The sequence below is a fragment of the Xenopus tropicalis genome, chromosome 3 (genome assembly GCF_000004195.4).
Source record: "Xenopus tropicalis strain Nigerian chromosome 3, UCB_Xtro_10.0, whole genome shotgun sequence".
Classification (NCBI taxonomy): domain Eukaryota; kingdom Metazoa; phylum Chordata; class Amphibia; order Anura; family Pipidae; genus Xenopus; species Xenopus tropicalis.
The window spans coordinates 135,572,168-135,597,079 of record NC_030679.2 but is presented as its reverse complement, the minus strand read 5'-3'; the positions used below and the strand labels follow the sequence as shown (position 1 = coordinate 135,597,079).

The following is a 24,912-nucleotide window of genomic DNA, read 5'->3' as shown; positions in this document are numbered from 1 at the left end:
CAGCGACCTAGGGACTGCTCTGTTAAACCTACAGTCCCCCGCTGCACCCGCAGTGCTGGGGCTTGCGATAGACGGGCCAACCAAAGGTTGGACTGCAGGCCCACGCCTTAGCAGGGCGCTTGCCGCCGGCTGCAGCTGTGCCGAAATAGCTCAGTTGGGAGAGCGTTAGACTGAAGATCTAAAGGTCCCTGGTTCGATCCCGGGTTTCGGCAGGTGGAGCCGCGGATTTTGAGAGCGTTTTAACTAGGCGCGATGAAGGCCAATCAGCAGCAAGCAAAGGCGTAATTAAGCCACATAATTGTTAAGGTGCTATATGGAAGACTGGCCCCCTGCTCTTGCTAAGTAGGTCGCCGTCAGAGAAAATACCTCCTCCGTTGCCCTTGGGAAGACCTGAGCACATTTGACATCCGCAAAGGCCAAACTGTACTCGTAACGAGCAACACAGACGCCGCCGTAGCTTGAAAAAACTGCCCAAGTTGAGGTTTGTCGGAGGTCCTGTGTGCTGGCGCTGCACCGTGAGGGGGATTAGCTCAAATGGTAGAGTGCTCGCTTAGCATGCGAGAGGTAGCGGGATCGATGCCCGCATCCTCCAGGAGGTGGCTCTTTTCAGAGCGGGTGGGCGGGGCCGCAACGCGCTTCTGTCTAGTGTTTTTAAAAAGAGAGAGGAGTGGAAACGTCCCTCAGACCTCTTGTCCTGTACAGCATGGAGCAACGTTCATTTCTTACCTGAGTAAATGGGAGTTGACAGAACCCTCTGAAAAGCGTCATTCCATTACTGCACCGGCTGCTGCTTGCACAACCGAGGGCAAGCACCCAAAGAAGAGTGGTAAGAAGCTGTTGTGCAGCCCAAAAGGCCGTGCAGTACTGGAATCGCGCTTTCCTCTCTACAGTGAGCTACAACATGTTGAATTTTAGATCAATCAGATTCACGGCACCAAAATGTTGTATTGTGTTGATGTAGTATATTCTTACAAATATACTGGGGATTCCAATATTTACCACAACCAAGTAAAAGGAAGCAACCACGGTTCTTTTCCAGAGATTAAGCGAATTTATTTTGATTATCCAGCCCAGAGACAAAGCACTTAGCACTTCTAACTAACCTAATTTTAAGGGTTAATTTCTTTAACTCTGTCTGTGCTTCTCTGCACTGTATCTAAGCAGTCACGAACCGGTTCGATTTAATCTGTGCGTCGGTGAAACATCTGATATCGTCTGCGCATGTGCGCTGATCAGGGAACTTGTACAAACGATACAACCAGTATATGTATTGCAAACAAGTTCAACTTTATTTTGTTTTGATATTACTTATATAGTAGATAGAAAAAAACATCCCATTATGCTTACGTATCATGGGTGGGTGCATATGCCTTGCAATTATTAGTAGAAATACAGAAATTATTTAAGTAGCTGCTGAAGCTTTATTATGATCTCTTAGCCTTCAATATTAGCTGAGTGTAATAAAGGGGATGAACCTTTATTAATATTAATAATTTGTATTAATTAACATTAATGACAAATATTAATAAATATGCAGGATCAATGATTAAGCCTTCTGATAGACTGTTAGTGAGCAATAACTTACACACACACAAGTAATAATAGAATTAAATAGATTTACTTATCTTAGTATGATTAGTTACAAGTATAGCCAGTTCTGCACAATTCAGCACAATCGGGGAGCCCCACAACCTTTGGCGCAAGACCTTCAGGTTCCCGATAACCAAGCGATGATCCAATTGTCCCGGCACTCGTTCAGGAGTCCTAGGCGAAGCTACTGACACATGGTGGAGGCTCCCTTTTATACTAGAGTTCTTAGCAAAACCCCCAACACCAAGTGCTAACTTGTGTACAAACTTTTGTCATGAACAAAACCTATTAACTAGACAGTTTACTAACTTTGTAGAAAGCCTTATTTGTTTCTCAAATAAGTTGTACATAAAGTGTATTGTCTATATGCTGTCTATGTTTATTCCAAGGATATTTGCTGGGTAACAATACCTGTGTTTACTGTTTACCCAGCAATATACATAGAACAAAGACATTGTACCTTGAACACTGGACAATAGATGTCCCAAAATCTGATGGCTTTACTTGACTCAAACCTAAGATTTGATTCATATGTCAAAGCAGATATATAATGTAAATCATTATAAAATCAAAATAAAATCCACCGTGCTACACTGAGATAATCAAGGCCGGAGCAACTTGGACAAAGACAAGATAGTGAGGATAATCATAATAACTGAAGTAATACTTTCTCAGACCTTCGTGATTTAAAACAAAATTTGTATAAATTCAGCATTAAGTAATTTAACCTCTATCACAGCATTTAGTAATTTAATCCCTATCACTAATATATATATCTTTGTTTGTGTGTGTCTATATTTCTATCAATCTGAGTATAAACGTCCCCATACACAGGCTGATCGGCCCCAAGGGACCAATATCGGCAGCTAATCGCCCAGTGTATGGGCACTACCGACGGGCCTGCCCAACCAATATCTGGCCTTAAAGGGACAGTAACACCAAAAAATGAAAGTGTATAAAAGTAATTACTATATAATGTAATGCTGCCCTGCACTGGTACAACTGGTGTGTTTTCCTTAGAAAGACTACTATAGTTTATATAATAAAGCTTCTGTGTAGCCACGGGGGCAGCCATTTACAGGAGACTTAGCAGATAACAGATAAAACCCCATTATATTCTACTAAGCTTATCTGTTATCTGCTATGTGCCTGTGCCTTTTCTCCTTTTTCCCAGCTTCAATGGCTGCCCTTGTGCTGACATAGCAGCTCATCTATATAAACTATAGTAGCATTTCTGTTGCAAACACCCCAGCTGTACCAGCGCAGGGCAACTGTACATTATATTTTAATTACTTTAAAACACTTTAATTTTTTGGTGTTACTGTTCCTTTAAATCTGCCAGATCTCCATCGGGCAGGTTAGAAAATCTAGTCGGATCAGGGACCGCATTGGCTCGTTGATGTGGTCCCCGGACCGACTTTTCCTGTGCCCGACATAATAATTTGATCGTTTGGCCCCTGGGTTCTTCCGATATCTCCCAGCCGTAGGTGGGGATATCAGGAGAAGATCCACTTGCTTGGCGACATCGCATTTGATCTTCCCGCATCGGATCTGCCTGTGTATGGGGACCTTAAGAGCTTCACAAGTTATACTCTAAAGGTGGCCATTCACGAGCAGATCCACTCGCTTGGCGATGTCGCCAAGCGAGCGGATCTTCCCCCGATATCCCCACCTACGGGTGGGCGATATCGGGGAGCATTTAGGTTAAAAAAAAAAATCCGATCGTTTGGCCCTGGGGCCAAACGATCGGATTATGTGGGCGGCAATGGGGCAGTCGGATCGGGGACCGCATCAACGAGCCGATGCGGTCCCTGATCCGACCAGATTTTCTAACCTGGCCAATCGAGATCTGGCCAATTTCAGGCCAGATCTCGGTCGGCCAGGCCGCTCTGCTCTCCCCATACACGGGCCGATTAGCTGCCGAATCGGTCCAAGGGACCCATATCAGAAGCTATAGTCGGCCCGTGTATGGGGACCTTTAGAACACATCCCTACTTTGGTCAGTGAGATTCTGATTGGCTGACAAGATAATCAGGTATCAGAATCTTATTGTGTTAATCAGTCAGGTAGTTCCCATAAGGAGCTGCCTCACCATAAACAACTGTACAAACACTTCCACTTTGAAATGCAAAAGACCCTCCAGTTGGCTTCCTGTGATATCTTGGTGTTGACCACCCACCCATCACCATATAATACCAAGGTAACTACCACAAAAGCACTTCAAACATTCCCAACTTAAGCAACTTAATTAACATCTTGTGCACTATATACATTCATACAAATAAATGATATTACTATCATACACTTGCAGGTATATATGCATAGTCGCCACACATACAACTACACAGCGCTGTGGAATACGTTGGCACTTTATAAATAAGTGTTAATAATAATAAAATAATAATAATAATAATAATAATGTAAGCCATTTCTTCTACTGTAGGGCTGTACAACTGGCTGAATGCAGCCTCTCAGCATAGATTTTTAGTCCCCCAACTATGAAAAATATAAACAGAAGTCCAAGTACCACAATATTATTTTATATATTCTGACACCTTCACTCCTCCCCTCCCACCTGATTGTGGGATTGTGGGTATTGTTCTTGGACCACAACTCAATAAGCTTGGAGAGCATTGTTTTACTCCATAGAAATAACTTCACTCAACATATGAAATCAGACTGGAGTGGGGGAACATTTGTATCTTGCTGGAGTGTTCCCAGTCTCACTTGGTAACAACTCTTCCAATAATATAATATACTTTCATTTGATACTTAAAATTGCCGGTATAAAGTCAGCTCTGTGGGGCAATAATGTGTCCAGTCGTGTGATATATACATATATATGTTTTATTAGTGCTGATAGTGTAACTAATGACACAATACAATGCAGGCAGTGGGACTTGTGTGAATGCTGCAATGACTGTACTACAGCAGGTTCGGGACTGTGCTACTTCTCTGCCAGTGCAACCCCCACGGATTTCTTCTGTAGCCTCCAAACCCCTCACTGTCCCCCTGATATCCCTCCCCATACCCCTCTCTCTCTCAGGGATAAGAGATGGAGGAAATAGATCCCAATGAACAAGGAAAATTGAAGGTTTATAAAAACCTCAGCCAGACTGACAGGAGTGCGCCTGAGATATCAGGGGCTGTTTGGGGACAATCCGTGTAACCAACATGCAGAAAATCGCTGTCAGAGACAGGGACATTTACCCTGCAAGTGACTGTATAATCCCCGGGATATTTATGGAAGTAGATATTATTAATAACTTTGCTTTTTGAGAAGCAGGAAACACAGAATGAAAGCTCCCTAATGCTGAACACGGAAAGTAAACGGTGGGTGTGGCTAAATTGTGTCCAATTAGAAAACGGTATCAGAATGAAAGTCATCCAATAAGCAGACAGAAATATTCTATATAAGAAGAATTGAAACGCTCCAATGTCGTATTTATCTTTTGATAAGAAATCAGTAGAAGATTTGCAATGGCTCAAGCAGCTGAGACGGCACCTGCTCCTCCCCCGGCTGAACCCGCAGCCAAGAAGAAGAAACAGAGCAAGAAAGCAGCGGGGGCCACTAAATCCAAGAAGCCATCTGGGCCCAGTGTGTCCGAACTGATAGTCAAAGCCGTATCCGCTTCCAAGGAGCGCAGCGGGGTGTCCCTGGCAGCTCTGAAGAAGGCTCTGACTGCAGGAGGTTACAATGTGGAGAAGAATAACAGCCGCCTCAAGCTGGCTCTCAAGGGCTTGGTCAGTAAGGAGACCCTTGTCCAAGTGAAAGGGAACGGAGCCTCCGGGTCCTTCAAGCTCAACAAGAAGCAGCTGCAGAGTAAGGAGAAGGCGGCACCGGCAGCAGCCAAAGCCAAGAAACCGGCAGCAAAGAAGGCAGCCAAGTCCCCGAAGAAGCCCAAGAAGGTGTCCGCAGCCGCCAAGAGCCCAAAGAAGGTGGTGAAGAAAGCAGCAAAGGCCGCCAAGAGCCCAAAGAAGGTGGCGAAGAAAGCAGCAAAGGCAGCGAAGAGCCCCATAAAGCCTAAAGCTGCCAAAGCCAAGAAAGTGGCCAAGAGCCCCGCAAAAAAGAGCGTGAAGCCCAAAGCTGCCAAAAGCCCCGCAAAGGCCAAAGCAGCCAAACCCAAAGTGGCTAAAGCAAAGAAAGCCGCCCCTAAGAAGAAATAAGCTGGCTCACTGGCCAACTGCCCCAAAGGCTCTTTTAAAAGCCACCACATCCCCCTGAAAGGGCTTGTAATATAGTGGGGTCTCCTGCTTCTACCGTGGCTTTTAATAAGCAATAAAAACTATTAACCTCGCACCGGCCCAACATTCGTTCAGTTATCGCCAACTAATCACTACAAAGTTTCCCAAACACACAAAAATAGTTGCATTCACCTCCCCTTAGTGCTGCCGGACTGCTCTCAGTCACTTAAATCTGCTTAAACCTCCCCCTCCCCCCTTAGTTCTGCCAAATTAGAAATTCTCAGATAGGAATTTAGCCCCTGTTCCCTGTAACGTAAATGCAACAGTAGGAAAGTGACATTGTTGCGAGTTGTATCCAGCAATGTGTGTAACGGAGCGAATGTCCCAGTGTAACAATGTAAGTGCTACTTTGTCAGCTCAAAGCTCCAACTCATTAGAAAAGTAACAAATAGGGGAAAGACAAGGCAGAGTAACAAACAGCTCAGCTGAGAGGCTCAGAGAGTTGCAGCAGCATTAGAGGGCGTGTAAGTGACATTAACAACAAACTGATTTTATATATATTTTTTGCCAGTAAGAGGTTGAAATAACCCGGAGTAACGCTTATATTGTGTCACCCGCTGTAACCTGCAGCACTTAGTATCCTTAATATATCTGTGTCTGTAAATTACCCTTCCACTTAGATTCTAAATTCTCCAGGGCTAATGTTTAATCCTTATATATAATGTAATTGTACTTTGTATTTATTATTTTAATTACCCCTGTTCTATAAATGTATTGTTCTGCAGTTACATACAGCTATTCCAGCAGAGGGAAATGCACTAATGAATCTCAGGGCAGAATGCTGAGGATATAGGAATAATCATTTTACTGCTCTATAAACATATCGCTGCCATAGTTTTGGCGGCTCTTTATTATAAGCAGCAGTTTGTTACACTCCTTGTTGCTAATGAGTATGGGCGCTTCATGGTTTAGCCAATCAGAAGTTGCCAAATGTTTTACCCTGGAACAGTAAAGAAAAGGGAGGGGTGACAGTCAGTGCAGTTCCCTATCAGGTCTGCTCAGTCTCTTTATACATGAGGTTGTGCGGAGAAGCGGAATCATTCTGAAAAGCTTTTGAAGGTTGAACATGTCTGGCAGAGGCAAGGGCGGTAAGGGCCTGGGGAAAGGAGGCGCCAAGCGCCACAGGAAGGTGCTGCGGGATAACATCCAGGGGATCACCAAGCCCGCCATCCGCCGCCTGGCACGCAGAGGGGGAGTCAAGCGCATCTCCGGCCTCATTTATGAGGAGACTCGGGGGGTGCTGAAAGTTTTCCTGGAGAACGTTATCCGGGACGCTGTCACCTACACCGAGCACGCCAAGAGGAAGACTGTTACCGCTATGGATGTGGTGTATGCTCTCAAGCGCCAGGGCCGCACTCTCTACGGATTCGGGGGTTAAACCCTCTTATTCCCTCACAGCATCATTTCCCAAAGGCCCTTTTAAGGGCCCCCACTATTTCCCCAAAGGCTGTTTATGCTTCTCCCCAAGTAATTTATCTAAGACTACTACTCGTACAAGAGCACTGGCACACAGAAGCCAAAAGCTGAATTGGGGAAACGCGTTAGTTTGTTCCTTCTGAAAACTAGAATCGATGATGCGAGTCCATTCATATAAACTTTACAGCCCCAAAGTAATCTGATAGTGAGATGGGGGCGAAACTAAGAACTGAAGTGGCCAGAGGAATTAATGGCTGCATTAGTAATCTGCCCCTTAAAGATTGTGTAGTTACAGATATAATTAAAGAGTGATTTAAGTATTTTGCACCGGAGATTAGGGGTCTGAGAAGGGAGAGGATTTTGTGGTGAATTGAATCCTGTGATGTTTGAGAAAATCAACATTTATTTCTTTCGAAATGGATTATTTGTAAAGAGAAAAACCGGACACGTGAATTTTACATCAGGGATCCTGGAGTAACTCTATGGTAGGAATAATATTCGCTAGTAGAATATCTAACGCTGAGTGCGGAGAGTAAAATCTATACACTGTGCCTTTCTGTAGCCATATAAATTAGCGGGAACGTTTTGGCGCCTCTGTGAGAGAAGCAGCGAGTTCATTCCGTTCAGAGAACAAAGGAACCGCGGCACCTTCCCCAGATGCGATTAATTTACCTCCAGCTTTTTATGCCTGAGCACATAATGCCCTCTAGTGTCCATATACAGAAATAACATTTCTTCATAATGAGCAATATCAAGTTCAAAAGATTGTAGAAAGAAATCATAGAGCAATACCCATAATTACCATCAAAAATGCTACAAAATTACTTGGTGGTTTTCCTACCTCACAAACAGCTTGACATTTTTCTAACTTGCTTTTCTTTATCTGTAAGAAACAAATAGCCATTAGTAGTGATGGGCAAAATTATGCGCCAGGGAGGATTCCAGGCAAATTTTTTAAGATTCCTGAATTTTCAGGCAAAGCGAAACAAGACGGATTACTAATCACTAGCCATTAGTGATATGTTACACAATCACAGGAAGAATTTAAAATTGGCATCCTAATTTAAACCCTTATCAGCACACATTGCTTCTTGGCAAGTGGAGCTGTTACTTGTTCAAAAACTTGCCAGATCAATTGCCTAATACTGTGCCTGAATTCAGAGAAATACTGAAGCATTTTTAGACCTTATACAGCTTTTGGCCAAAGTGAGGCCCCTTCAGTTTCCACCAGGCACACACGTTGGTTCTTAGCAAGCGGATAGTAATTCCAAGTACAATTTTAAAGTGAGCTACGACACAGACCCCCGATGGCTGGAAACTGCAAATCCTTTATGGACGGTGTCAAATTGCCAAGGGTTAAAGTGGTTCTCAAGCAAAGGCCAAGGCAATTCCTATTTGGGTCATCCTCCAAACTAGAGGCAAAGCTGTTTCCTTGAGAATTCCCGCCATGCGGGCAGAAGAGCGTTTCCCGAGTGAGTAAACGCACACCATGGTGCACCGGGCTCCCAGGGTCCCATATGGTCTAGCGGTTAGGATTCCTGGTTTTCACCCAGGCGGCCCGGGTTCGACTCCCGGTATGGGAAACGCCTCTTTTGCTATTCCAACTGCTTGGCGAGCCCATTGATTGGTCCAGTGCCTAAAGATTTCTGCTATGCTCAGGTGTGCAACTTTGGCCTTTGTTGCGATTAACGGCCACAGGTGGGTATGGAGAACGAACGTGAAAGAGCCCAGATCAGAGCTGCGACCTGAGCGCCCTTATTGCATTTCAGAGCGTCTTCCGTTTGAGACATCCACTGTCACAGAACCTGCACCCACCAGAACACCATTGGTGTTGGTGGTATAGTGGTGAGCATAGCTGCCTTCCAAGCAGTTGACCTGGGTTCGATTCCTGGCCAACGCACAGCGTCCTCTGTTGCGGCACGGACGAGCGCTTTTTAAAAAGGTTGCCGCCATAGTGACCCGCGGATGTCACCACTTTATAGCCATGCCTGCCCATGCAGGGTACAGGAAAAAGCGCTTCCAATCTGTCCTTTGCAACCTTCAGAGAGGAGATTTGCAGTGGGAACGTGTCTGCATTACAGCCTGTGCAGTCTTCTCACTGTGTGCATCATGCTAAAATTCTTCATTTTTCTAAGTTGTACGCAGGATTGGCTTGAATGAAAACAAAACAAAAAGTAAGAAAGCAGCACCGGAACGGGCAGTGCGAGCTCTAAGAAAGCATCCTTCGAGCCGGAATTGAACAAGCGACCTAAGGATTGCTGTATCACACCTACAGTCCTCCGCTCTACCAGCTGAGCTATCGAAGGCCTGAAAGGCGCGCCGACGGGAGGGGGTGACAGTTCTCTTGAGAAACCCAACAGAAGCCGAAGCCTTCCAAAAGTCTGCCCCGTGTGAGGATCGAACTCACGACCTTCAGATTATGAGACTGACGCGCTACCTACTGCGCTAACGAGGCTGCAAGCGGCAAGCGTCTGGTGTCCACCCTGGTGTGCTCTACTGCATACACCCTTACAAAAAATTGCAGTGACTTATGTCATAAACAGACTGAGGCATAGCCAATATGCATTTTGCAAGTCTTTCAAAAGGTCAAATATTTTGACCTCTAAAACTTAGGGTGGAGCAAAAAAGAGAACAAGAGCCCCATGTCGAGCTCTTCCGAAAACCCCCATTTTCCTTCAGTCTGTTGCCCTACTCGAAGCCTTTTTAAGCAACTGGTGGTTTAACTTGCTTGGAAAAGCAGCATGTGGCAAACTGGAAAAAGTGTCCTTGGAGCCAGAGTTGAAGCAGCGACCTAGGGACTGCTCTGTTAAACCTACAGTCCCCCGCTGCACCCGCAGTGCTGGGGCTTGCGATAGACGGGCCAACCAAAGGTTGGACTGCAGGCCCACGCCTTAGCAGGGCGCTTGCCGCCGGCTGCAGCTGTGCCGAAATAGCTCAGTTGGGAGAGCGTTAGACTGAAGATCTAAAGGTCCCTGGTTCGATCCCGGGTTTCGGCAGGTGGAGCCGCGGATTTTGAGAGCGTTTTAACTAGGCGCGATGAAGGGTAATCAGCAGCAAGCAAAGGCGTAATTAAGCCACATAATTGTTAAGGTGCTATATGGAAGACTGGCCCCCTGCTCTTGCTAAGTAGGTCGCCGTCAGAGAAAATACCTCCTCCGTTGCCCTTGGGAAGACCTGAGCACATTTGACATCCGCAAAGGCCAAACTGTACTCGTAACGAGCAACACAGACGCCGCCGTAGCTTGAAAAAACTGCCCAAGTTGAGGTTTGTCGGAGGTCCTGTGTGCTGGCGCTGCACCGTGAGGGGGATTAGCTCAAATGGTAGAGCGCTCGCTTAGCATGCGAGAGGTAGCGGGATCAATGCCCGCATCCTCCAGGAGGTGGCTCTTTTCAGAGCGGGTGGGCGGGGCCGCAACGCGCTTCTGTCTAGTGTTTTTAAAAAGAGAGAGGAGTGGAAACGTCCCTCAGACCTCTTGTCCTGTACAGCGTGGAGCAACGTTCATTTCTTACCCGAGTAAATGGGAGTTGACAGAACCCTCTGAAAAGCGTCATTCCATTACTGCACCGGCTGCTGCTTGCACAACCGAGGGCAAGCACCCAAAGAAGAGTGGTAAGAAGCTGTTGTGCAGCCCAAAAGGCCGTGCAGTACTGGAATCGCGCTTTCTTCTCTACAGTGAGCTACGACACAGACCACCGAGGGCTGGAAACTGCAAATCCTTTATGGACGGTGTCAAATTGCCAAGGGTTAAAGTGGTTCTCAAGCAAAGGCCAAGGCAATTCCTATTTGGGTCATCCTCCAAACTAGAGGCAAAGCTGTTTCCTTGAGAATTCCCGCCATGCGGGCAGAAGAGCGTTTCCCGAGTGAGTAAACACACACCACGGTGCGCCGGGCTCCCAGGGTCCCATATGGTCTAGCGGTTAGGATTCCTGGTTTTCACCCAGGCGGCCCGGGTTCGACTCCCGGTATGGGAAGCGCCGCTTTTGCTATTCCAACTGCTTGGCGAGCCCATTGATTGGTCCAGTGCCTAAAGATTTCTGCTATGCTCAGGTGTGCAACTTTGGCCTTTGTTGCGATTAAAGGCCACAGGTGGGTATGGAGAACGAACGTGAAAGAGCCCAGACCTGAGCGCCCTTATTGCATTTCAGAGCGTCTTCCGTTTGAGACATCCGCTGTCACAGAACGTGCGCCCGCCAGAGCGCCTATGGCGTTGGTGGTATAGTGGTGAGCATAGCTGCCTTCCAAGCAGTTGACCCGGGTTCCATTCCCGGCCAACGCACAGTGTCCTCTTTTGCGGCATGGACGAGCGCTTTTTAAAAAGGTTGCCGCCATAGTGACCCGCTGATGTCGCCACTTTGCAGCCATGCCTGCCCATGCAGGGTACAGGGCAAAAGCGCTTCCAATCTGTCCTTTGCAACCTTCAGAGAGGAGATTTGCAGTGGGAACGTTTCTGCATTACAGCCTGTGCAGTCTTCTCACTGTGTGCATCATGCTAAAATTCTTCATTTTTCTAAGTTGTACGCAGGATTGGCTTGAATGAAAACAAAACAAAAAGTAAGAAAGCAGCACCGGAACGGGCAGCGCGAGCTCTAAGAAAGCATCCTTCGAGCCGGAATTGAACCAGCGACCTAAGGATGGCTGTATCACACCTACAGTCCTCCGCTCTACCAGCTGAGCTATGGAAGGCCGGAAAGGCGCGCCGACGGGAGGGGGTGACAGTTCTCTTGAGAAACCCAACAGAAGCCGAAGCCTTCCAAAAGTCTGCCCGGTGTGAGGATCGAACTCACGACCTTCAGATTATGAGACTGACGCGCTACCTACTGCGCTAACGAGGCTGCAAGCGGCGGGCATCTGGTGTCCACCCTGGTGTGCTCTACTGCATACACCCTTACAAAAAATTGCAGTGACTTATGTCATAAACAGACTGAGGCATAGCCAATGTGCATTTTGCAAGTCTTTCAAAAGGACAAATATTTTGACCTCTAAAACTTAGGGTGGAGCAAAAAAGAGAACAAGAGCCCCATGTCGAGCTCTTCCGAAAACCCCCGTTTTCCTTCAGTCTGTTGCCCTACTCGAAGCCTTTTTAAGCAACTGGTGGTTTAACTTGCTTGGAAAAGCAGCATGTGGCAAACTGGAAAAAGTGTCCTTGGAGCCAGAGTTGAAGCAGCGACCTAGGGACTGCTCTGTTAAACCTACAGTCCCCCACTGCACCCGCAGTGCTGGGGCTTGCGATAGACGGGCCAACCAAAGGTTGGACTGCAGGCCCACGCCTTAGCAGGGCGCTTGCCGCCGGCTGCAACTGTGCCGAAATAGCTCAGTTGGGAGAGCGTTAGACTGAAGATCTAAAGGTCACTGGTTCAATCCCGGGTTTCGGCAGGTGGAGCCGCGGATTTTGAGAGCGTTTTAACTAGGCGCGATGAAGGCCAATCAGCAGCAAGCAAAGGCGTAATTAAGCCACATAATTGTTAAGGTGCTATATGGAAGACTGGCCCCCTGCTCTTGCTAAGTAGGTCGCCGTCAGAGAAAATACCTCCTCCGTTGCCCTTGGGAAGACCTGAGCACATTTGACATCCGCAAAGGCCAAACTGTACTCGTAACAAGCAACACAGACGCCGCCGTAGCTTGAAAAAACTGCCCAAGTTGAGGTTTGTCGGAGGTCCTGTGTGCTGGCGCTGCACCGTGAGGGGGATTAGCTCAAACGGTAGAGCGCTCGCTTAGCATGCGAGAGGTAGCAGGATCGATGCCCGCATCCTCCAGGAGGTGGCTCTTTTCAGAGCGGGTGGGCGGGGCCACAACGAGCTTCTGTCTAGTGTTTTTAAAAAGAGAGAGGAGTGGAAACGTCCCTCAGACCTCTTGTCCTGTACAGCGTGGAGCAACGTTCATTTCTTACCCGAGTAAATGGGAGTTGACAGAACCCTCTGAAAAGCGTCATTCCATTACTGCACCGGCTGCTGCTTGCACAACCGAGGGCAAGCACCCAAAGAAGAGTGGTAAGAAGCTGTTGTGCAGCCCAAAAGGCCATGCAGTACTGGAATCGCGCTTTCTTCTCTACAGTGAGCTACGACACAGACCACCGAGGGCTGGAAACTGCAAATCATTTATGGACGGTGTCAAATTGCCAAGGGTTAAAGTGGTTCTCAAGCAAAGGCCAAGGCAATTCCTATTTGGGTCATCCTCCAAACTAGAGGCAAAGCTGTTTCCTTGAGAATTCCCGCCATGCGGGCAGAAGAGCGTTTCCCGAGTGAGTAAACGCACACCATGGTGCACCGGGCTCCCAGGGTCCCATATGGTCTAGCGGTTAGGATTCCCAGGCGGCCCGGGTTCGACTCCCGGTATGGGAAACGCCGCTTTTGCTATTCCAACTGCTTGGCGAGCCCATTGATTGGTCCAGTGCCTAAAGATTTCTGCTATGCTCAGGTGTGCAACTTTGGCCTTTGTTGCGATTAACGGCCACAGGTGGGTATGGAGAACGAACGTGAAAGAGCCCAGATCAGAGCTGCGACCTGAGCGCCCTTATTGCATTTCAGAGCGTCTTCCGTTTGAGACATCCGCTGTCACAGAACCTGCACCCGCCAGAACACCGTTGGTGTTGGTGGTATAGTGGTGAGCTTAGCTGCCTTCCAAGCAGTTGACCCGGGTTCGATTCCCGGCCAATGCACAGCGTCCTCTGTTGCGGCACGGACGAGCGCTTTTTAAAAAGGTTGCCGCCATAGTGACCCGCGGATGTCACCACTTTATAGCCATGCCTGCCCATGCAGGGTACAGGAAAAAGCGCTTCCAATCTGTCCTTTGCAACCTTCAGAGAGGAGATTTGCAGTGGGAACGTGTCTGCATTACAGCCTGTGCAGTCTTCTCACTGTGTGCATCATGCTAAAATTCTTCATTTTTCTAAGTTGTACGCAGGATTGGCTTGAATGAAAACAAAACAAAAAGTAAGAAAGCAGCACCGGAACGGGCAGCGCGAGCTCTAAGAAAGCATCCTTCGAGCCGGAATTGAACCAGCGACCTAAGGATTGCTGTATCACACCTACAGTCCTCCGCTCTACCAGCTGAGCTATCGAAGGCCGGAAAGGTGCGCCGACGGGAGGGGGTGACAGTTCTCTTGAGAAACCCAACAGAAGCCGAAGCCTTCCAAAAGTCTGCCCCGTGTGAGGATCGAACTCACGACCTTCAGATTATGAGACTGACGCGCTACCTACTGCGCTAACGAGGCTGCAAGCGGCAAGCGTTTGGTGTCCACCCTGGTGTGCTCTACTGCATACACCCTTACAAAAAATTGCAGTGACTTATGTCATAAACAGACTGAGGCATAGACAATGTGCATTTTGCAAGTCTTTCAAAAGGTCAAATATTTTGACCTCTAAAACTTAGGGTGGAGCAAAAAAGAGAACAAGAGCCCCATGTCGAGCTCTTCCGAAAACCCCCATTTTCCTTCAGTCTGTTGCCCTACTCAAAGCCTTTTTAAGCAACTGGTGGTTTAACTTGCTTGGAAAAGCAGCATGTGGCAAACTGGAAAAAGTGTCCTTGGAGCCAGAGTTGAAGCAGCGACCTAGGGACTGCTCTGTTAAACCTACAGTCCCCCGCTGCACCCGCTGCTGGGGCTTGCGATAGACGGGCCAACCAAAGGTTGGACTGCAGGCCCACGCCTTAGCAGGGCGCTTGCGGCCGGCTGCAGCTGTGCCGAAATAGCTCAGTTGGGAGAGTGTTAGACTGGAGATCTAAAGGTCCCTGGTTGGGTTTCGGCAGGTAGAGCCGCAGATTTTGAGAGCGTTTTAACTAGGCGCGATGAAGGCCAATCAGCAGCAAGCAAAGGCGTAATTAAGCCACATAATTGTTAAGGTGCTATATGGAAGACTGGCCCCCTGCTCTTGCTAAGTAGGTCGCCGTCAGAGAAAATACCTCCTCCGTTGCCCTTGGGAAGACCTGAGCACATTTGACATCCACAAAGGCCAAACTGTACTCGTAACGAGCAACACAGACGCCGCCGTAGCTTGAAAAAACTGCCCAAGTTGAGGTTTGTCGGAGGTCCTGTGGGCTGGTGCAGCACCGTGAGGGGGATTTGCTCAAATGGTAGAGCGCTCGCTTAGCATGCGAGAGGTAGCGGGATCGATGCCCGCATCCTCCAGGAGGTGGCTCTTTTCAGAGCGGGTGGGCAGGGCCGCAACGCGCTTCTGTCTAGTGTTTTTAAAAAGAGAGAGGAGTGGAAACGTCCCTCAGACCTCTTGTCCTGTACAGCGTGGAGCAACGTTCATTTCTTACCCGAGTAAATGGGAGTTGACAGAACCCTGTGAAAAGTGTCATTCCATTACTGCACCGGCTGCTGCTTGCACAACCGAGGGCAAGCACCCAAAGAATCGAACCCGGGCTGCGGCGGTGAGAGCGCTGAATCCTAACCACTAGACCACTAGGGATGTAGCGAACTGTTCGCCGGCGAACTAATTCGCGCGAACATCGGGTGTTCGCAAGTCCGCAAATTCGCGAACTTTTGGCGATGTTCGCCATTTGGGTTCACCTTGGCTGGCGCCAAATTTTGACCTCTCACCCCAGACCAGCAGATACATGGCAGCCAGTCAGGCAGCTCTCCCTCCTGGGCCACCCCCCCCTTGGACCACTCCCTTCCATATTTAAACCGAAGCCCAGCAGCCGTTTTACATTCTGCCTGTGTGTGCTTGAAGAGATAGTGTAGGGAGAGAGCTGTGTATTGATTTGAGGGAGAGTTTAAGTAGGTTTTCTGGCTAGTAATCTACTTTCTACTGCTCTGTATTTGTGTGGGGAGAGAGCTGTGTATTGATTTGAGGGAGAGTTTAAGTAGGTTTTCTGGCTAGTAATCTACTACTGCTCTGTATTTGTGTGGGGATAGGAGCTGTGCATTGATTTGAGGCAGAGTTTAAGTAGGATTTCTGGATAGTAATCTACTTTCTACTGCTCTGTATTTGTGTGGGGAGAGGAGCTGTGTATTGATTTGAGGGAGAGTTTAAGTAGGTTTTCTGGCTAGTAATCTACTACTGCTCTGTATTTGTGGGGGGATAGGAGCTGTGCATTGATTTGAGGCAGAGTTTAAGTAGGATTTCTGGATAGTAATCTACTTTCTACTGCTCTGTATTTGTGTGGGGAGAGGAGGTGTGTATTGATTTGACGGAGAGTTTAAGTAGGTTTTCTGGCTAGTAATCTACTAATGCTCTGTATTTGTATGGGGAGAGGAGCTGTGTATTGATTTGAGGGAGAGTTTAAGTAGGTTTTCTGGCTAGTAATCTACTACTGCTCTGTATTTGTGTGGGGATATGAGCTGTGCATTGATTTGAGGCAGAGTTTAAGTAGGATTTCTGGATAGTAATCTACTTTCTACTGCTCTGTATTTGTGTGGGGAGAGAGCTGTGTATTGATTTGAGGGAGAGTTTAAGTAGGTTTTCTGGCTAGTAATCTACTTTCTACTGCTCTGTATTTGTGTGGGGAGAGAGCTGTGTATTGATTTGAGGGAGAGTTTAAGTAGGTTTTCTGGCTAGTAATCTACTTTCTACTGCTCTGTATTTTTTGTCTAAATAACAGTTTGTCTAAATAACAATAATAATTCCATGTCCAGAAACATCACCTGAGTGACGGTTTTCCACCAGCAATAATATATTCCGTATCCACTACTGTATACGTTGCCCTTGCAGGCCTTGTTGCCCGGTGTCTGCAACCAAGTGCCACCTAGCTGTGTGAGCTTTTTCACAATTTGTCTAAATAACAATAATAATTCCGTGTCCAGAAACATCACCTGAGTGACGGTTTTCCACCAGCAATAATATATTCCGTATCCACTACTGTATACGTTGCCCTTGCAGGCCTTGTTGCCCGGTGTCTGCAACCAAGTGCCATCTAGCTGTGTGAGCTTTTTCACAATTTGTCTAAATAACAATAATAATTCCGTGTCCAGAAACATCACCTGAGAGACGGTTTTCCACCAGCAATAATATATTCCGTATCCACTACTGTATATGTTGCCCTTGCAGGCCTTGTTGCCCGGTGTCTGCAACCAAGTGCCACCTAGCTGTGTGATCTTTTTCACAATTTGTCTAAATAACAATAATAATTCCGTGTCCAGAAACATCACCCAAGTTGTTGTTGTTTTGTAAAAATAAAAAAAATGCCAGGCAAAGGCAGGCCGCCACGCAGAGGCACTAGGGGCCGTGCTGCTATGATATCCTGTGGCCCTAGGAAATTGCCCAGTTTTCCGAAGGCACTTACCCTGAACTCCCAAAATGCTGAAGAGGTAGTTGACTGGCTTACACAGCACACCCCATCCTCTACTGTTTCTAACTTTGCCACAACATCCTCATCCTCCTCTGCTATGGGCACCCCACGTACCACTTCCTCCACCACCGCCGCCCCTTCTTCACTGGAGTCAGAGGAGTTATTTACTCATGAGTTTGTGGAACTGAGTGATGCGCAACCATTATTGCCAGAAGAAGATGAAGGAGATGAGGACGTTACACCAGATATCATAATTCAGGCAGGCAACACAACAGAGATGGACATAAGGTGTGATGAGATCCCCGCTGCTGCTGTCTTCTGTGAGCTGTCAGAAGAAATTGATGCATCTGAGGAGAATGATGATGAGGAGATTGATATTTTGTGGGTGCCCACAAGAAGAGAGCAAGAGGAGGATAGTTCAGATGGAGAGACGGAGAGTCAGAGAGGCAGGAGGAGAATAAGACTTAGAAGAAGCAGGGACAGCTCCCAGGGAACAGTAGGGCAACAACATGAATCGGCACCTGTGGTTAGCCAGCCAATGCACCCGCCAACTTCTACTGTTACTGCTACAAAGCCCACATCAAAAGGCTCAGCAGTATGGTATTTTTTTAATGTGTGTGCCTCTGACAAAAGCGCTGTAATTTGCAATGAGTGCAGTCAGAAACTGAGTCTTGGGAAGCCCAACACCCACTTAGGTACAACTGTAGCAGCCAAACGCTAAGCCACCCTCCTTCTGCTCCAGCATCTTACTGCTCTAACTCTTCTGTCCTTGACCCGTCTCAACCACCCTCCACTCCGCCTTCCACCTTGACCACCAGTTCCTGCTCATCTGCCCCCAGCCAAGTTTCTGTGAGGGCCATGTTTGAGCGTAAGAAACTAATGCCTCCGAGTCATCCCCTTGCCCGGCGTCTGACAGCTGGATTGTCTGCACTTTTAGCCCGCCAGCTTTTACCATACCAGCTGGTGGACTCTGAGGCTTTCCACCAATTTGTAGCAATTGGGACACCGCAGTGGAAGGTACCCAGCTGCAATTTTTTTTCACAGAAGGGAATACCACACCTGCACCAGCATGTGCAGAGCCAAGTCACCGCATCTCTGTCATTTAGTGTTGGGGCAAAGGTCCATATGACTACTGACACATGGTCCTCCAAGCATGGTCAGGGCAGGTATGTCACCTACACTGCCCACTGGGTGAACCTGGTGATGGCTGGGAAGCAGGGAATGCGTGGTTCAACAACAGTGGAGTTGGTGTCACCGCCACGGGTTGCATGCGGGTCTGCCACCACCTCTACTCCTCCTTTGCTCTCTAACGCGTCTTCTAAGTCGTCTTCTAAGTCGTCTTCTAACTTGGCTTCTTCCTCGGCTTCTTCCTCCTCTGCTGCTGTGTCCTCCTCCACACCTGTGCACCCCCAGCTCCACATAGGCTATTCGACGTGCCAGGTACGCCGTTGTCATGCTGTCTTGGGCATGACGTGCCTGGAAAGTAGAAACCATACCGGATCTGCACTCCTGTCATCTCTGCACTCACAGGCCGATCGGTGGCTGACCCCACACCAACTGAAAATCGGAAAAGTGGTGTGACAACGGAAGCAATCTGTTGGCAGCACTGAGACTGGGCAATTTAACACATGTGCCCTGCATGGCACATGTTTTAAATTTGATAGTCCAATGGTTTGTCTCGAAGTACCCAGGATTGCAGGACATTCTCAGGCAGTCCAGGAAGGTGTCTGGCCATTTCAGACGTTCCTACACAGCCATGGCACGCCTTGCTGACATTCAGCGGCGGCACAAGTTGCCAGTCAGGCGTTTAATTTGCGACAGCCAGACTCGCTGGAATTCCACGCTAATGATGTTTGAACGTCTGCTGCAACAACAAAGAGCCGTCAATGAATACCTATTTGAACTGGGTGGTAGGACTGGATCTGCAGAGCTGGGGATTTTTTTCCCCGTTACTGGGTGCTTATGCGCGACGCCTGCAGGCTGATGCGCCCTTTTGACGAGGTCACAAATATGGTTAGTCGCACTGAAGGCACCATCAGTGACCTAATACCCTTTGCATTTTTTCTTGAGGGTGCCGTGCGACGAGTGACAGATGACGCTGTAGACCAGCGTGACCAAGAGCATGATTTCTGGGCGGAATCACCAGAACGTTCCCAGGCACCTGCTGCAACGCAGGGAGAGGTGTCAGAAGTGGAGTCAGAGGAGGAAGGTGGCTTTGTGGAGGCAGAAGACCAACAGGAGCAGGCTTCCTGGGGGGCTTGTGGTCACCTTTTGGGGAGCCCTGGTCTTGTACGTGGCTGGGGGGAGGAGACGGTGGTGGATGAAGATGTAGTCCTTGATAACGAGGAAGGGGAGATGGATACCTATGCATCCAACCTTGTGAGAATGGGGTCTTTCATGCTGTCATGCCTGTTGAAGGACCCCCGTATCAAGAGGCTTAAGGAGAAGGACCTGTACTGGGTGGCAACGCTACTAGACCCTCGTTACAAGCATAAAGTGGCAGAAATGTTACCAACGTACCACAAGTCCGAAAGGATGCTGCATTTCCAAACCAGCCTGCAAAACATGTTGTACAATGCTTTTAAGGGTGATGTCACTCCACATTCCAGGGGCAGAGGTGCCGGTAATCCTCCCACGAGCACACCTGCAAGGACAATGCACTTTGGCCACTCTGTAACATCAGACATGCAAAGTTTTTTCAGTCCAAGGCAGCGCCAGGACCCTTCTGGATCCACCCTCAGAGAACGCCTCGACCGGCAGGTAGCGGACTACCTGGCATTAACTGCAGATATTGACACTCTGAGGAGCAATGAACCCCTGGACTACTGGGTGCGCAGGCTTGATCTGTGGCCAGAGCTGTCACAATTTGCCATAAATCTCTTGTCTTGCCCTGCCTCAAGTGTCCTCTCAGAAAGGACCTTTTGTGCAGCAGGAGGGATTGTAACTGAGAAGAGAACTCGCCTAGGTCACAAAAGTGTTGATTACCTGACCTTTATTAAAATGAATGAGGCATGGATCTCGGACGGTTACTGCACGCCGGAAGACTTGTTCTGACTGCCCATGCAGCTGTCCTTCTCTGCACGCCGCTTGACACCACACACAGCTGTCCTTTAGTGTCCTCCTCCACCACCGTACAAACTAGGGTGCAAATCCTACTGGCTTAATTTTAAGCCAAACTTTTTGGACAGGTAAATCCTGAATTTTTCTGTCTTCTGTGCTTGGCACGCTATCTTCATTTTTTTAAAGGGTTTGCCTAGGGCATGGTTATGATACCATCTATCTAAGATGTTTTTTCTGTCTTCTGTGCTTGGCACCCTATCTTAGTTCTTTGAAAGGGTTTGCCTGGGGCATGGTTATGATACCATCTAGCTTTGATGTTTTTTCTGTCTTCTGTGCTTGTCACCCTATCTTAGTTCTTTGAAAGGGTTTGCCTGGGGATTGGTTATGATACCATCTAGCTTTGATGTTTTTTCTGTCTTCTGTGCTTGGCACCCTATCTTAGTTCTTTGAAAGGGTTTGCCTGGGGCATGGTTGTGATACCATTTATCTAACATATTTTTTTTGTCTTCTGTGCTTGGCACGCTATCTTCATTTTTTTAAAAGGTTCTGCCAGGGGAATTGTTGTGAAACTATTTATCTAACATTTTTTTTCTGTCCTCTGTGCTTCAGTGGCTGCGACAAAAAAAAAAAAATTTTTCAGGAAAGTACACATTCCTGATTTTTCAGGGTTCTGCAACAGCGGCAAAATCGTATCCTTTATGGTCACCACAGGTGATCAATAAAGTAGGACAAAACTGGGCCCACACTGCAGAATCAGTGTTTTTTGTTTCACATCACTGTACATTGAATTACCTCTGCCTGACCGTGCACGTGCGCACAAGCACGGAGACTGCTAAACATACCACTACAGAAATATTCCCACCGACAGGACGAACGTCCTGGAGGTGACAAGCAACTAGTAAAAACTATTATTCGCTTACTTGACGGTATCATTAAAGCTTTTTGCGTTTTTCTTCGTTGCAGTAGACGCGGTGTTTTGTCTTTGAGTGTGAACCGGCCGTAACCTTTACACGACTTGATTGGCATGTAGACGCCGGACGTTTTAAAGCAGTTTATTACACAAGTTTAGGAATGTAGTGTGATTTGTGCCCTTTACAGCACAAAAAGCAACGCTGTGTCAACAACTTATTTTTGAGAGACATTTTTGCCCTTGATCCCCCTCCGGCATGCCACTGTCCAGGTCGTGGCACCCTTTAATCAACTTTAAAATCAGTTTTCTGGCCAGAAATGGCTTTTCTAGGTTTTAAAGTTCGCCTTCCAAATGTAGTCTATGGGGTTTCGGCGAAAGTTCGCAAACGGGTTCGCGAACATTTTTTTTGAGGTTCTCTACATCCCTACCCACTGAGGGGAAAATCTCTACTGTCAGTCACATGGCTGTACAACTGTATTGTGGAACATGAAATCTAGCTACTGAGCAGAATTTCTCTACTATTAGTTACATGGTTGGGGAAGTGGATTGTGGGGTAACAAATGCCGTCGTCATTAGATGCTGAGTTTTGTAGCTCCTATTTCTGTGCCAAGACGTGTGAAAATCTCTGCAAGACGTGTGAAAATCTATGCCTAAACCTCCTCTGTGGCAGGAAAGCTTCTGCCTGATGCGGTTAACTGTGCATATGGCAAATATATTTGCTTAGCTCAAGGGCCCAAAATACTGTCCAAATGGGTAAGAGGCAGGGTGGGTATTATTTTTGGTTATGGTTTTTTCCGGACGCAATTGATATTTTTCGATGGCATGGATATTTTCCTCTCATTTCCAAACACCGGGCTTTCCGTAATAAAATATTTTTACAAAATCTCTCTGCTACATTAACGTGCACCTCACCTTTTCAATGATGTTAAACCGCTTCAGGCGTAACCAAAAAGCATGTTTCTGCACGGTTTCGAACCGGGGACCTTTCGCGTGTGAGGCGAACGTGATAACCACTACACTACAGAAACTACTGTGAGCGGGCCGGACGGGGGCCCCCTATCCCAATCACTAGGAAAGATGATGACAGCACTGGGAGCATGAAAAAAGCAACCCCTCTAATGAACAATGCTGTTCAGGTGCATGGTTAGACGACTCATTTGGTAGAGTTAGCGAGACCAGTTTGCCTGCCAGCAGAATTTGCACTTCATTTGCTCTTACTGCCAGACAAGATCTAGGCTTCTATATCTTATTTTATGGAGATTTCTGACTCGTACAGATCAAAAACTCCCAGCAGTACACTGCCCAACTTTTGAATCTCCACTCCATAAATCCGAATACTACACATTTCAAGGACCAACATTCTACCAACAGTAGGTTTACCCCAGGAAACCATCTGTTTTTGGGAAGAGCTCATTCTGACAAATCCAAAATGGGTAAGTACGTCTTTCGACTCCTCACGTTACTTTACGTGAAGAGGGGCAGTATTTTTTTGCCTACATGGGGCTGATTGGTTGGAAGCGCCGCACAGGTGGGGCCCGCATACGGCAACCGCACGCCTTTGTCGCGTAGACATGTTCGGGATACAAGAAGACTTGAAAAGGTTAGCGCCCAACGTGGGGCTCGAACCCACGACCCTGAGATTAAGAGTCTCACGCTCTACCGACTGAGCTAGCCGGGCAACTGACCGCCGCACGCCACAGGGTCAGCATACCCCTCTTTTCAACGCCGTCTAGCTCGACGGCTAGGGCTTGAGCCAAACTTACTTGTTGCCCATTGTTTTCATTACGAAATATCTATGTGTTTTTTTTAATTTTATTTCTGGCACTAAAGAAGAAAAGACAAACCAGTTTCACTTTGGCACTTCCCGTCAGTTCCTGTTCCTGCTGCGAGTGGAGGAGAAGCTGGTAAAACTAATTAGCAGTCCACTGAGAAGCCTTCTGATAGCGAGCTGCCGAAAGTCTGCAGCTTTGTATTGCTACGTGACTTTCTCTGGGTCTACAGCAGTAATCCTCGCATTTAATAGAGGGCTCTCTCCTAGATAGTGATGAGCGAATCTGTCCCGTTTCGCTTCGCCGAAAAATTAGCGAATCTTTCAAAAGATTCGCGAAAGGGCACAAATGTTGCACGGAAAAAAAAATTGTCGCCCGCGACTATTCTTTTAACGCTTGCCTATTCTTTTGACGCCCACGACTATTCTGTTAACACTCTGGACTATTCTTGTGACAATTTTTGGACGCACGACTATTCTTTTGACGCCCGCGACTATTCTTGCGACAATTTTTGGATGCGCGGTGAATTTTTTCATCCGTTTCACGAAACAATCCACCTCTGGCGAAACGCGGAAATTGCCCGCGAATCCACGCCTGCCGAAACATTTCGCCCATCACTACTCCTAGATTTTTGTGTCTATTGATATGGTGTCAACGCATTCGCTTACCTTGTGGGCCCCCAAATGCTGATGTAAGTCCAAAGGGGTGCAGCAAAGTGTGGCTTTTAGGGCCTCTTGCTGCTTTCTAATATTTTGTACAGTCTGCAATGAATGCTATTAGGTTTCATGTGTGTTAGTCAAAATCCCCATCTCCTGAGCCTTCTAGAGCACAAGGCTCTCACAAATGGCACCTCCATACTGAATGCGTGCGGCAATTCTTCAGTCTGCATACTCAATCTTACTAAACACTCTCCAAGAGGATGTTTCTGCCCGGTTTCGAACCGGGGACCTTTCGTGTGTTAGGCGAACGTGATAACTACTACACTACAGAAACTTCCTGCGGATGAGGATGAGGATGCTGCTGCTGCTGCCGCCTGGACTGGAGAGGCAGTGTCAAAAGCAGCTGAGAGACCTAGGAGTATTAGTAGCGAGAAGTGGGTTTTGGCTGAAGTTGATAACAGGTCATTGCTTTATCGAGATAAAGGCAAGCAGAGAGGAGGAGTTTGTTGTGCAATATCATTTCTGATAGCGTTACCCAAATGCTCTTGCTGATTTTGCTTTATTTACCATGAGAAGTTGGTTTGCTGGCAGATATGCAGCATGCACCCAAGGTTACAAAGAGATGATACAAGTTACACAGACTTGCTGTGTATTGCTCTTAATCTGTCTTCTGTATAAAGCTGGAGCACCTCAGAGCTTGCATGCCGAGTAGTTTGGCAAAGACTTTCTTGCGGCCAGCTTAAAGCAAGGCCGAGGAAAGCGAAAGTTCCCTGACTGGGAATCGAACCCAGGCCACGGCGGTGAGAGCGCCGAATCCTAACCACTAGACCACCAGTGAAGCACTTGCTGCTTTCCTTTTCATGTAACTGTGACCAAGCAATTCCAACTTACTATTATTTGTCACATGGTTGTACAACTGCATAATGGAATATGGCGTCGACCCACTGAGGAGAAAATCTCTACTGTCAGTCACATGGCTGTACAACTGTATTGCGGAACATGAAATCTAGCTACTGAGCAGAATTTCTCTGC

The 24,912-nt window shown here is 47.5% G+C and overlaps 2 protein-coding genes and 22 non-coding genes across 24 annotated transcripts; 14 read left to right on the top strand and 10 right to left on the bottom strand.

Moving 5' to 3' along the window:
* The first annotated feature begins 139 nt into the window (after positions 1 to 139).
* On the top strand, positions 140 to 212 carry trnaf-gaa. Its single transcript has one exon. It is a non-coding gene; the product is annotated as a tRNA-Phe (tRNA).
* A 307-nt stretch (positions 213 to 519) lies between these two features.
* trnaa-agc lies at positions 520 to 592 on the top strand. The gene has a single exon. It is a non-coding gene; the product is annotated as a tRNA-Ala (tRNA).
* A 4,455-nt stretch (positions 593 to 5,047) lies between these two features.
* On the top strand, positions 5,048 to 5,797 carry LOC101732699 (histone H1B). Its single transcript, XM_018089861.2, has one exon. It carries the CDS (start codon positions 5,071 to 5,073, stop codon positions 5,755 to 5,757), a length of 687 nt encoding a protein of 228 aa, XP_017945350.2. The 5' UTR covers positions 5,048 to 5,070; the 3' UTR covers positions 5,758 to 5,797.
* A 1,071-nt stretch (positions 5,798 to 6,868) lies between these two features.
* On the top strand, positions 6,869 to 7,267 carry LOC100488032 (histone H4). The gene has a single exon (XM_004919423.4). The coding sequence runs from the start codon at positions 6,902 to 6,904 to the stop codon at positions 7,211 to 7,213; it is 312 nt and encodes a 103-aa protein (XP_004919480.1). The 5' UTR covers positions 6,869 to 6,901; the 3' UTR covers positions 7,214 to 7,267.
* Positions 7,268 to 8,762: 1,495 nt separating this feature from the next.
* Positions 8,763 to 8,834, top strand: trnae-uuc. Its single transcript has one exon. It is a non-coding gene; the product is annotated as a tRNA-Glu (tRNA).
* A 245-nt stretch (positions 8,835 to 9,079) lies between these two features.
* On the top strand, positions 9,080 to 9,151 carry trnag-ucc. The gene has a single exon. It is a non-coding gene; the product is annotated as a tRNA-Gly (tRNA).
* A 320-nt stretch (positions 9,152 to 9,471) lies between these two features.
* On the bottom strand, positions 9,472 to 9,557 carry trnay-gua. The gene is given in 2 exon segments: positions 9,472 to 9,507; positions 9,521 to 9,557. It is a non-coding gene; the product is annotated as a tRNA-Tyr (tRNA).
* A 76-nt stretch (positions 9,558 to 9,633) lies between these two features.
* On the bottom strand, positions 9,634 to 9,706 carry trnam-cau. Its single transcript has one exon. It is a non-coding gene; the product is annotated as a tRNA-Met (tRNA).
* Positions 9,707 to 10,174: 468 nt separating this feature from the next.
* trnaf-gaa lies at positions 10,175 to 10,247 on the top strand. Its single transcript has one exon. It is a non-coding gene; the product is annotated as a tRNA-Phe (tRNA).
* Positions 10,248 to 10,554: 307 nt separating this feature from the next.
* Positions 10,555 to 10,627, top strand: trnaa-agc. The gene has a single exon. It is a non-coding gene; the product is annotated as a tRNA-Ala (tRNA).
* A 524-nt stretch (positions 10,628 to 11,151) lies between these two features.
* On the top strand, positions 11,152 to 11,223 carry trnae-uuc. The gene has a single exon. It is a non-coding gene; the product is annotated as a tRNA-Glu (tRNA).
* Positions 11,224 to 11,456: 233 nt separating this feature from the next.
* On the top strand, positions 11,457 to 11,528 carry trnag-ucc. Its single transcript has one exon. It is a non-coding gene; the product is annotated as a tRNA-Gly (tRNA).
* Positions 11,529 to 11,849: 321 nt separating this feature from the next.
* On the bottom strand, positions 11,850 to 11,935 carry trnay-gua. Its single transcript is given in 2 exon segments — positions 11,850 to 11,885; positions 11,899 to 11,935. It is a non-coding gene; the product is annotated as a tRNA-Tyr (tRNA).
* Positions 11,936 to 12,011: 76 nt separating this feature from the next.
* trnam-cau lies at positions 12,012 to 12,084 on the bottom strand. The gene has a single exon. It is a non-coding gene; the product is annotated as a tRNA-Met (tRNA).
* Positions 12,085 to 12,552: 468 nt separating this feature from the next.
* Positions 12,553 to 12,625, top strand: trnaf-gaa. Its single transcript has one exon. It is a non-coding gene; the product is annotated as a tRNA-Phe (tRNA).
* Positions 12,626 to 12,932: 307 nt separating this feature from the next.
* On the top strand, positions 12,933 to 13,005 carry trnaa-agc. Its single transcript has one exon. It is a non-coding gene; the product is annotated as a tRNA-Ala (tRNA).
* Positions 13,006 to 13,835: 830 nt separating this feature from the next.
* Positions 13,836 to 13,907, top strand: trnag-ucc. The gene has a single exon. It is a non-coding gene; the product is annotated as a tRNA-Gly (tRNA).
* A 320-nt stretch (positions 13,908 to 14,227) lies between these two features.
* Positions 14,228 to 14,313, bottom strand: trnay-gua. Its single transcript is given in 2 exon segments — positions 14,228 to 14,263; positions 14,277 to 14,313. It is a non-coding gene; the product is annotated as a tRNA-Tyr (tRNA).
* A 76-nt stretch (positions 14,314 to 14,389) lies between these two features.
* Positions 14,390 to 14,462, bottom strand: trnam-cau. The gene has a single exon. It is a non-coding gene; the product is annotated as a tRNA-Met (tRNA).
* Positions 14,463 to 15,301: 839 nt separating this feature from the next.
* On the top strand, positions 15,302 to 15,374 carry trnaa-agc. Its single transcript has one exon. It is a non-coding gene; the product is annotated as a tRNA-Ala (tRNA).
* A 7,033-nt stretch (positions 15,375 to 22,407) lies between these two features.
* trnav-cac lies at positions 22,408 to 22,480 on the bottom strand. Its single transcript has one exon. It is a non-coding gene; the product is annotated as a tRNA-Val (tRNA).
* Positions 22,481 to 23,057: 577 nt separating this feature from the next.
* Positions 23,058 to 23,130, bottom strand: trnak-cuu. Its single transcript has one exon. It is a non-coding gene; the product is annotated as a tRNA-Lys (tRNA).
* A 1,011-nt stretch (positions 23,131 to 24,141) lies between these two features.
* Positions 24,142 to 24,214, bottom strand: trnav-aac. The gene has a single exon. It is a non-coding gene; the product is annotated as a tRNA-Val (tRNA).
* A 432-nt stretch (positions 24,215 to 24,646) lies between these two features.
* On the bottom strand, positions 24,647 to 24,718 carry trnae-cuc. Its single transcript has one exon. It is a non-coding gene; the product is annotated as a tRNA-Glu (tRNA).
* Positions 24,719 to 24,912: the final 194 nt, after the last annotated feature.

Bases quoted from the DNA above. Each gene is read 5' to 3' on its own strand.
- LOC101732699 (XM_018089861.2), top strand. From the start codon at position 5,071: ATGGCTCAAGCAGCTGAGACGGCACCTGCTCCTCCCCCGGCTGAACCC.
- LOC100488032 (XM_004919423.4), top strand. From the start codon at position 6,902: ATGTCTGGCAGAGGCAAGGGCGGTAAGGGCCTGGGGAAAGGAGGCGCC.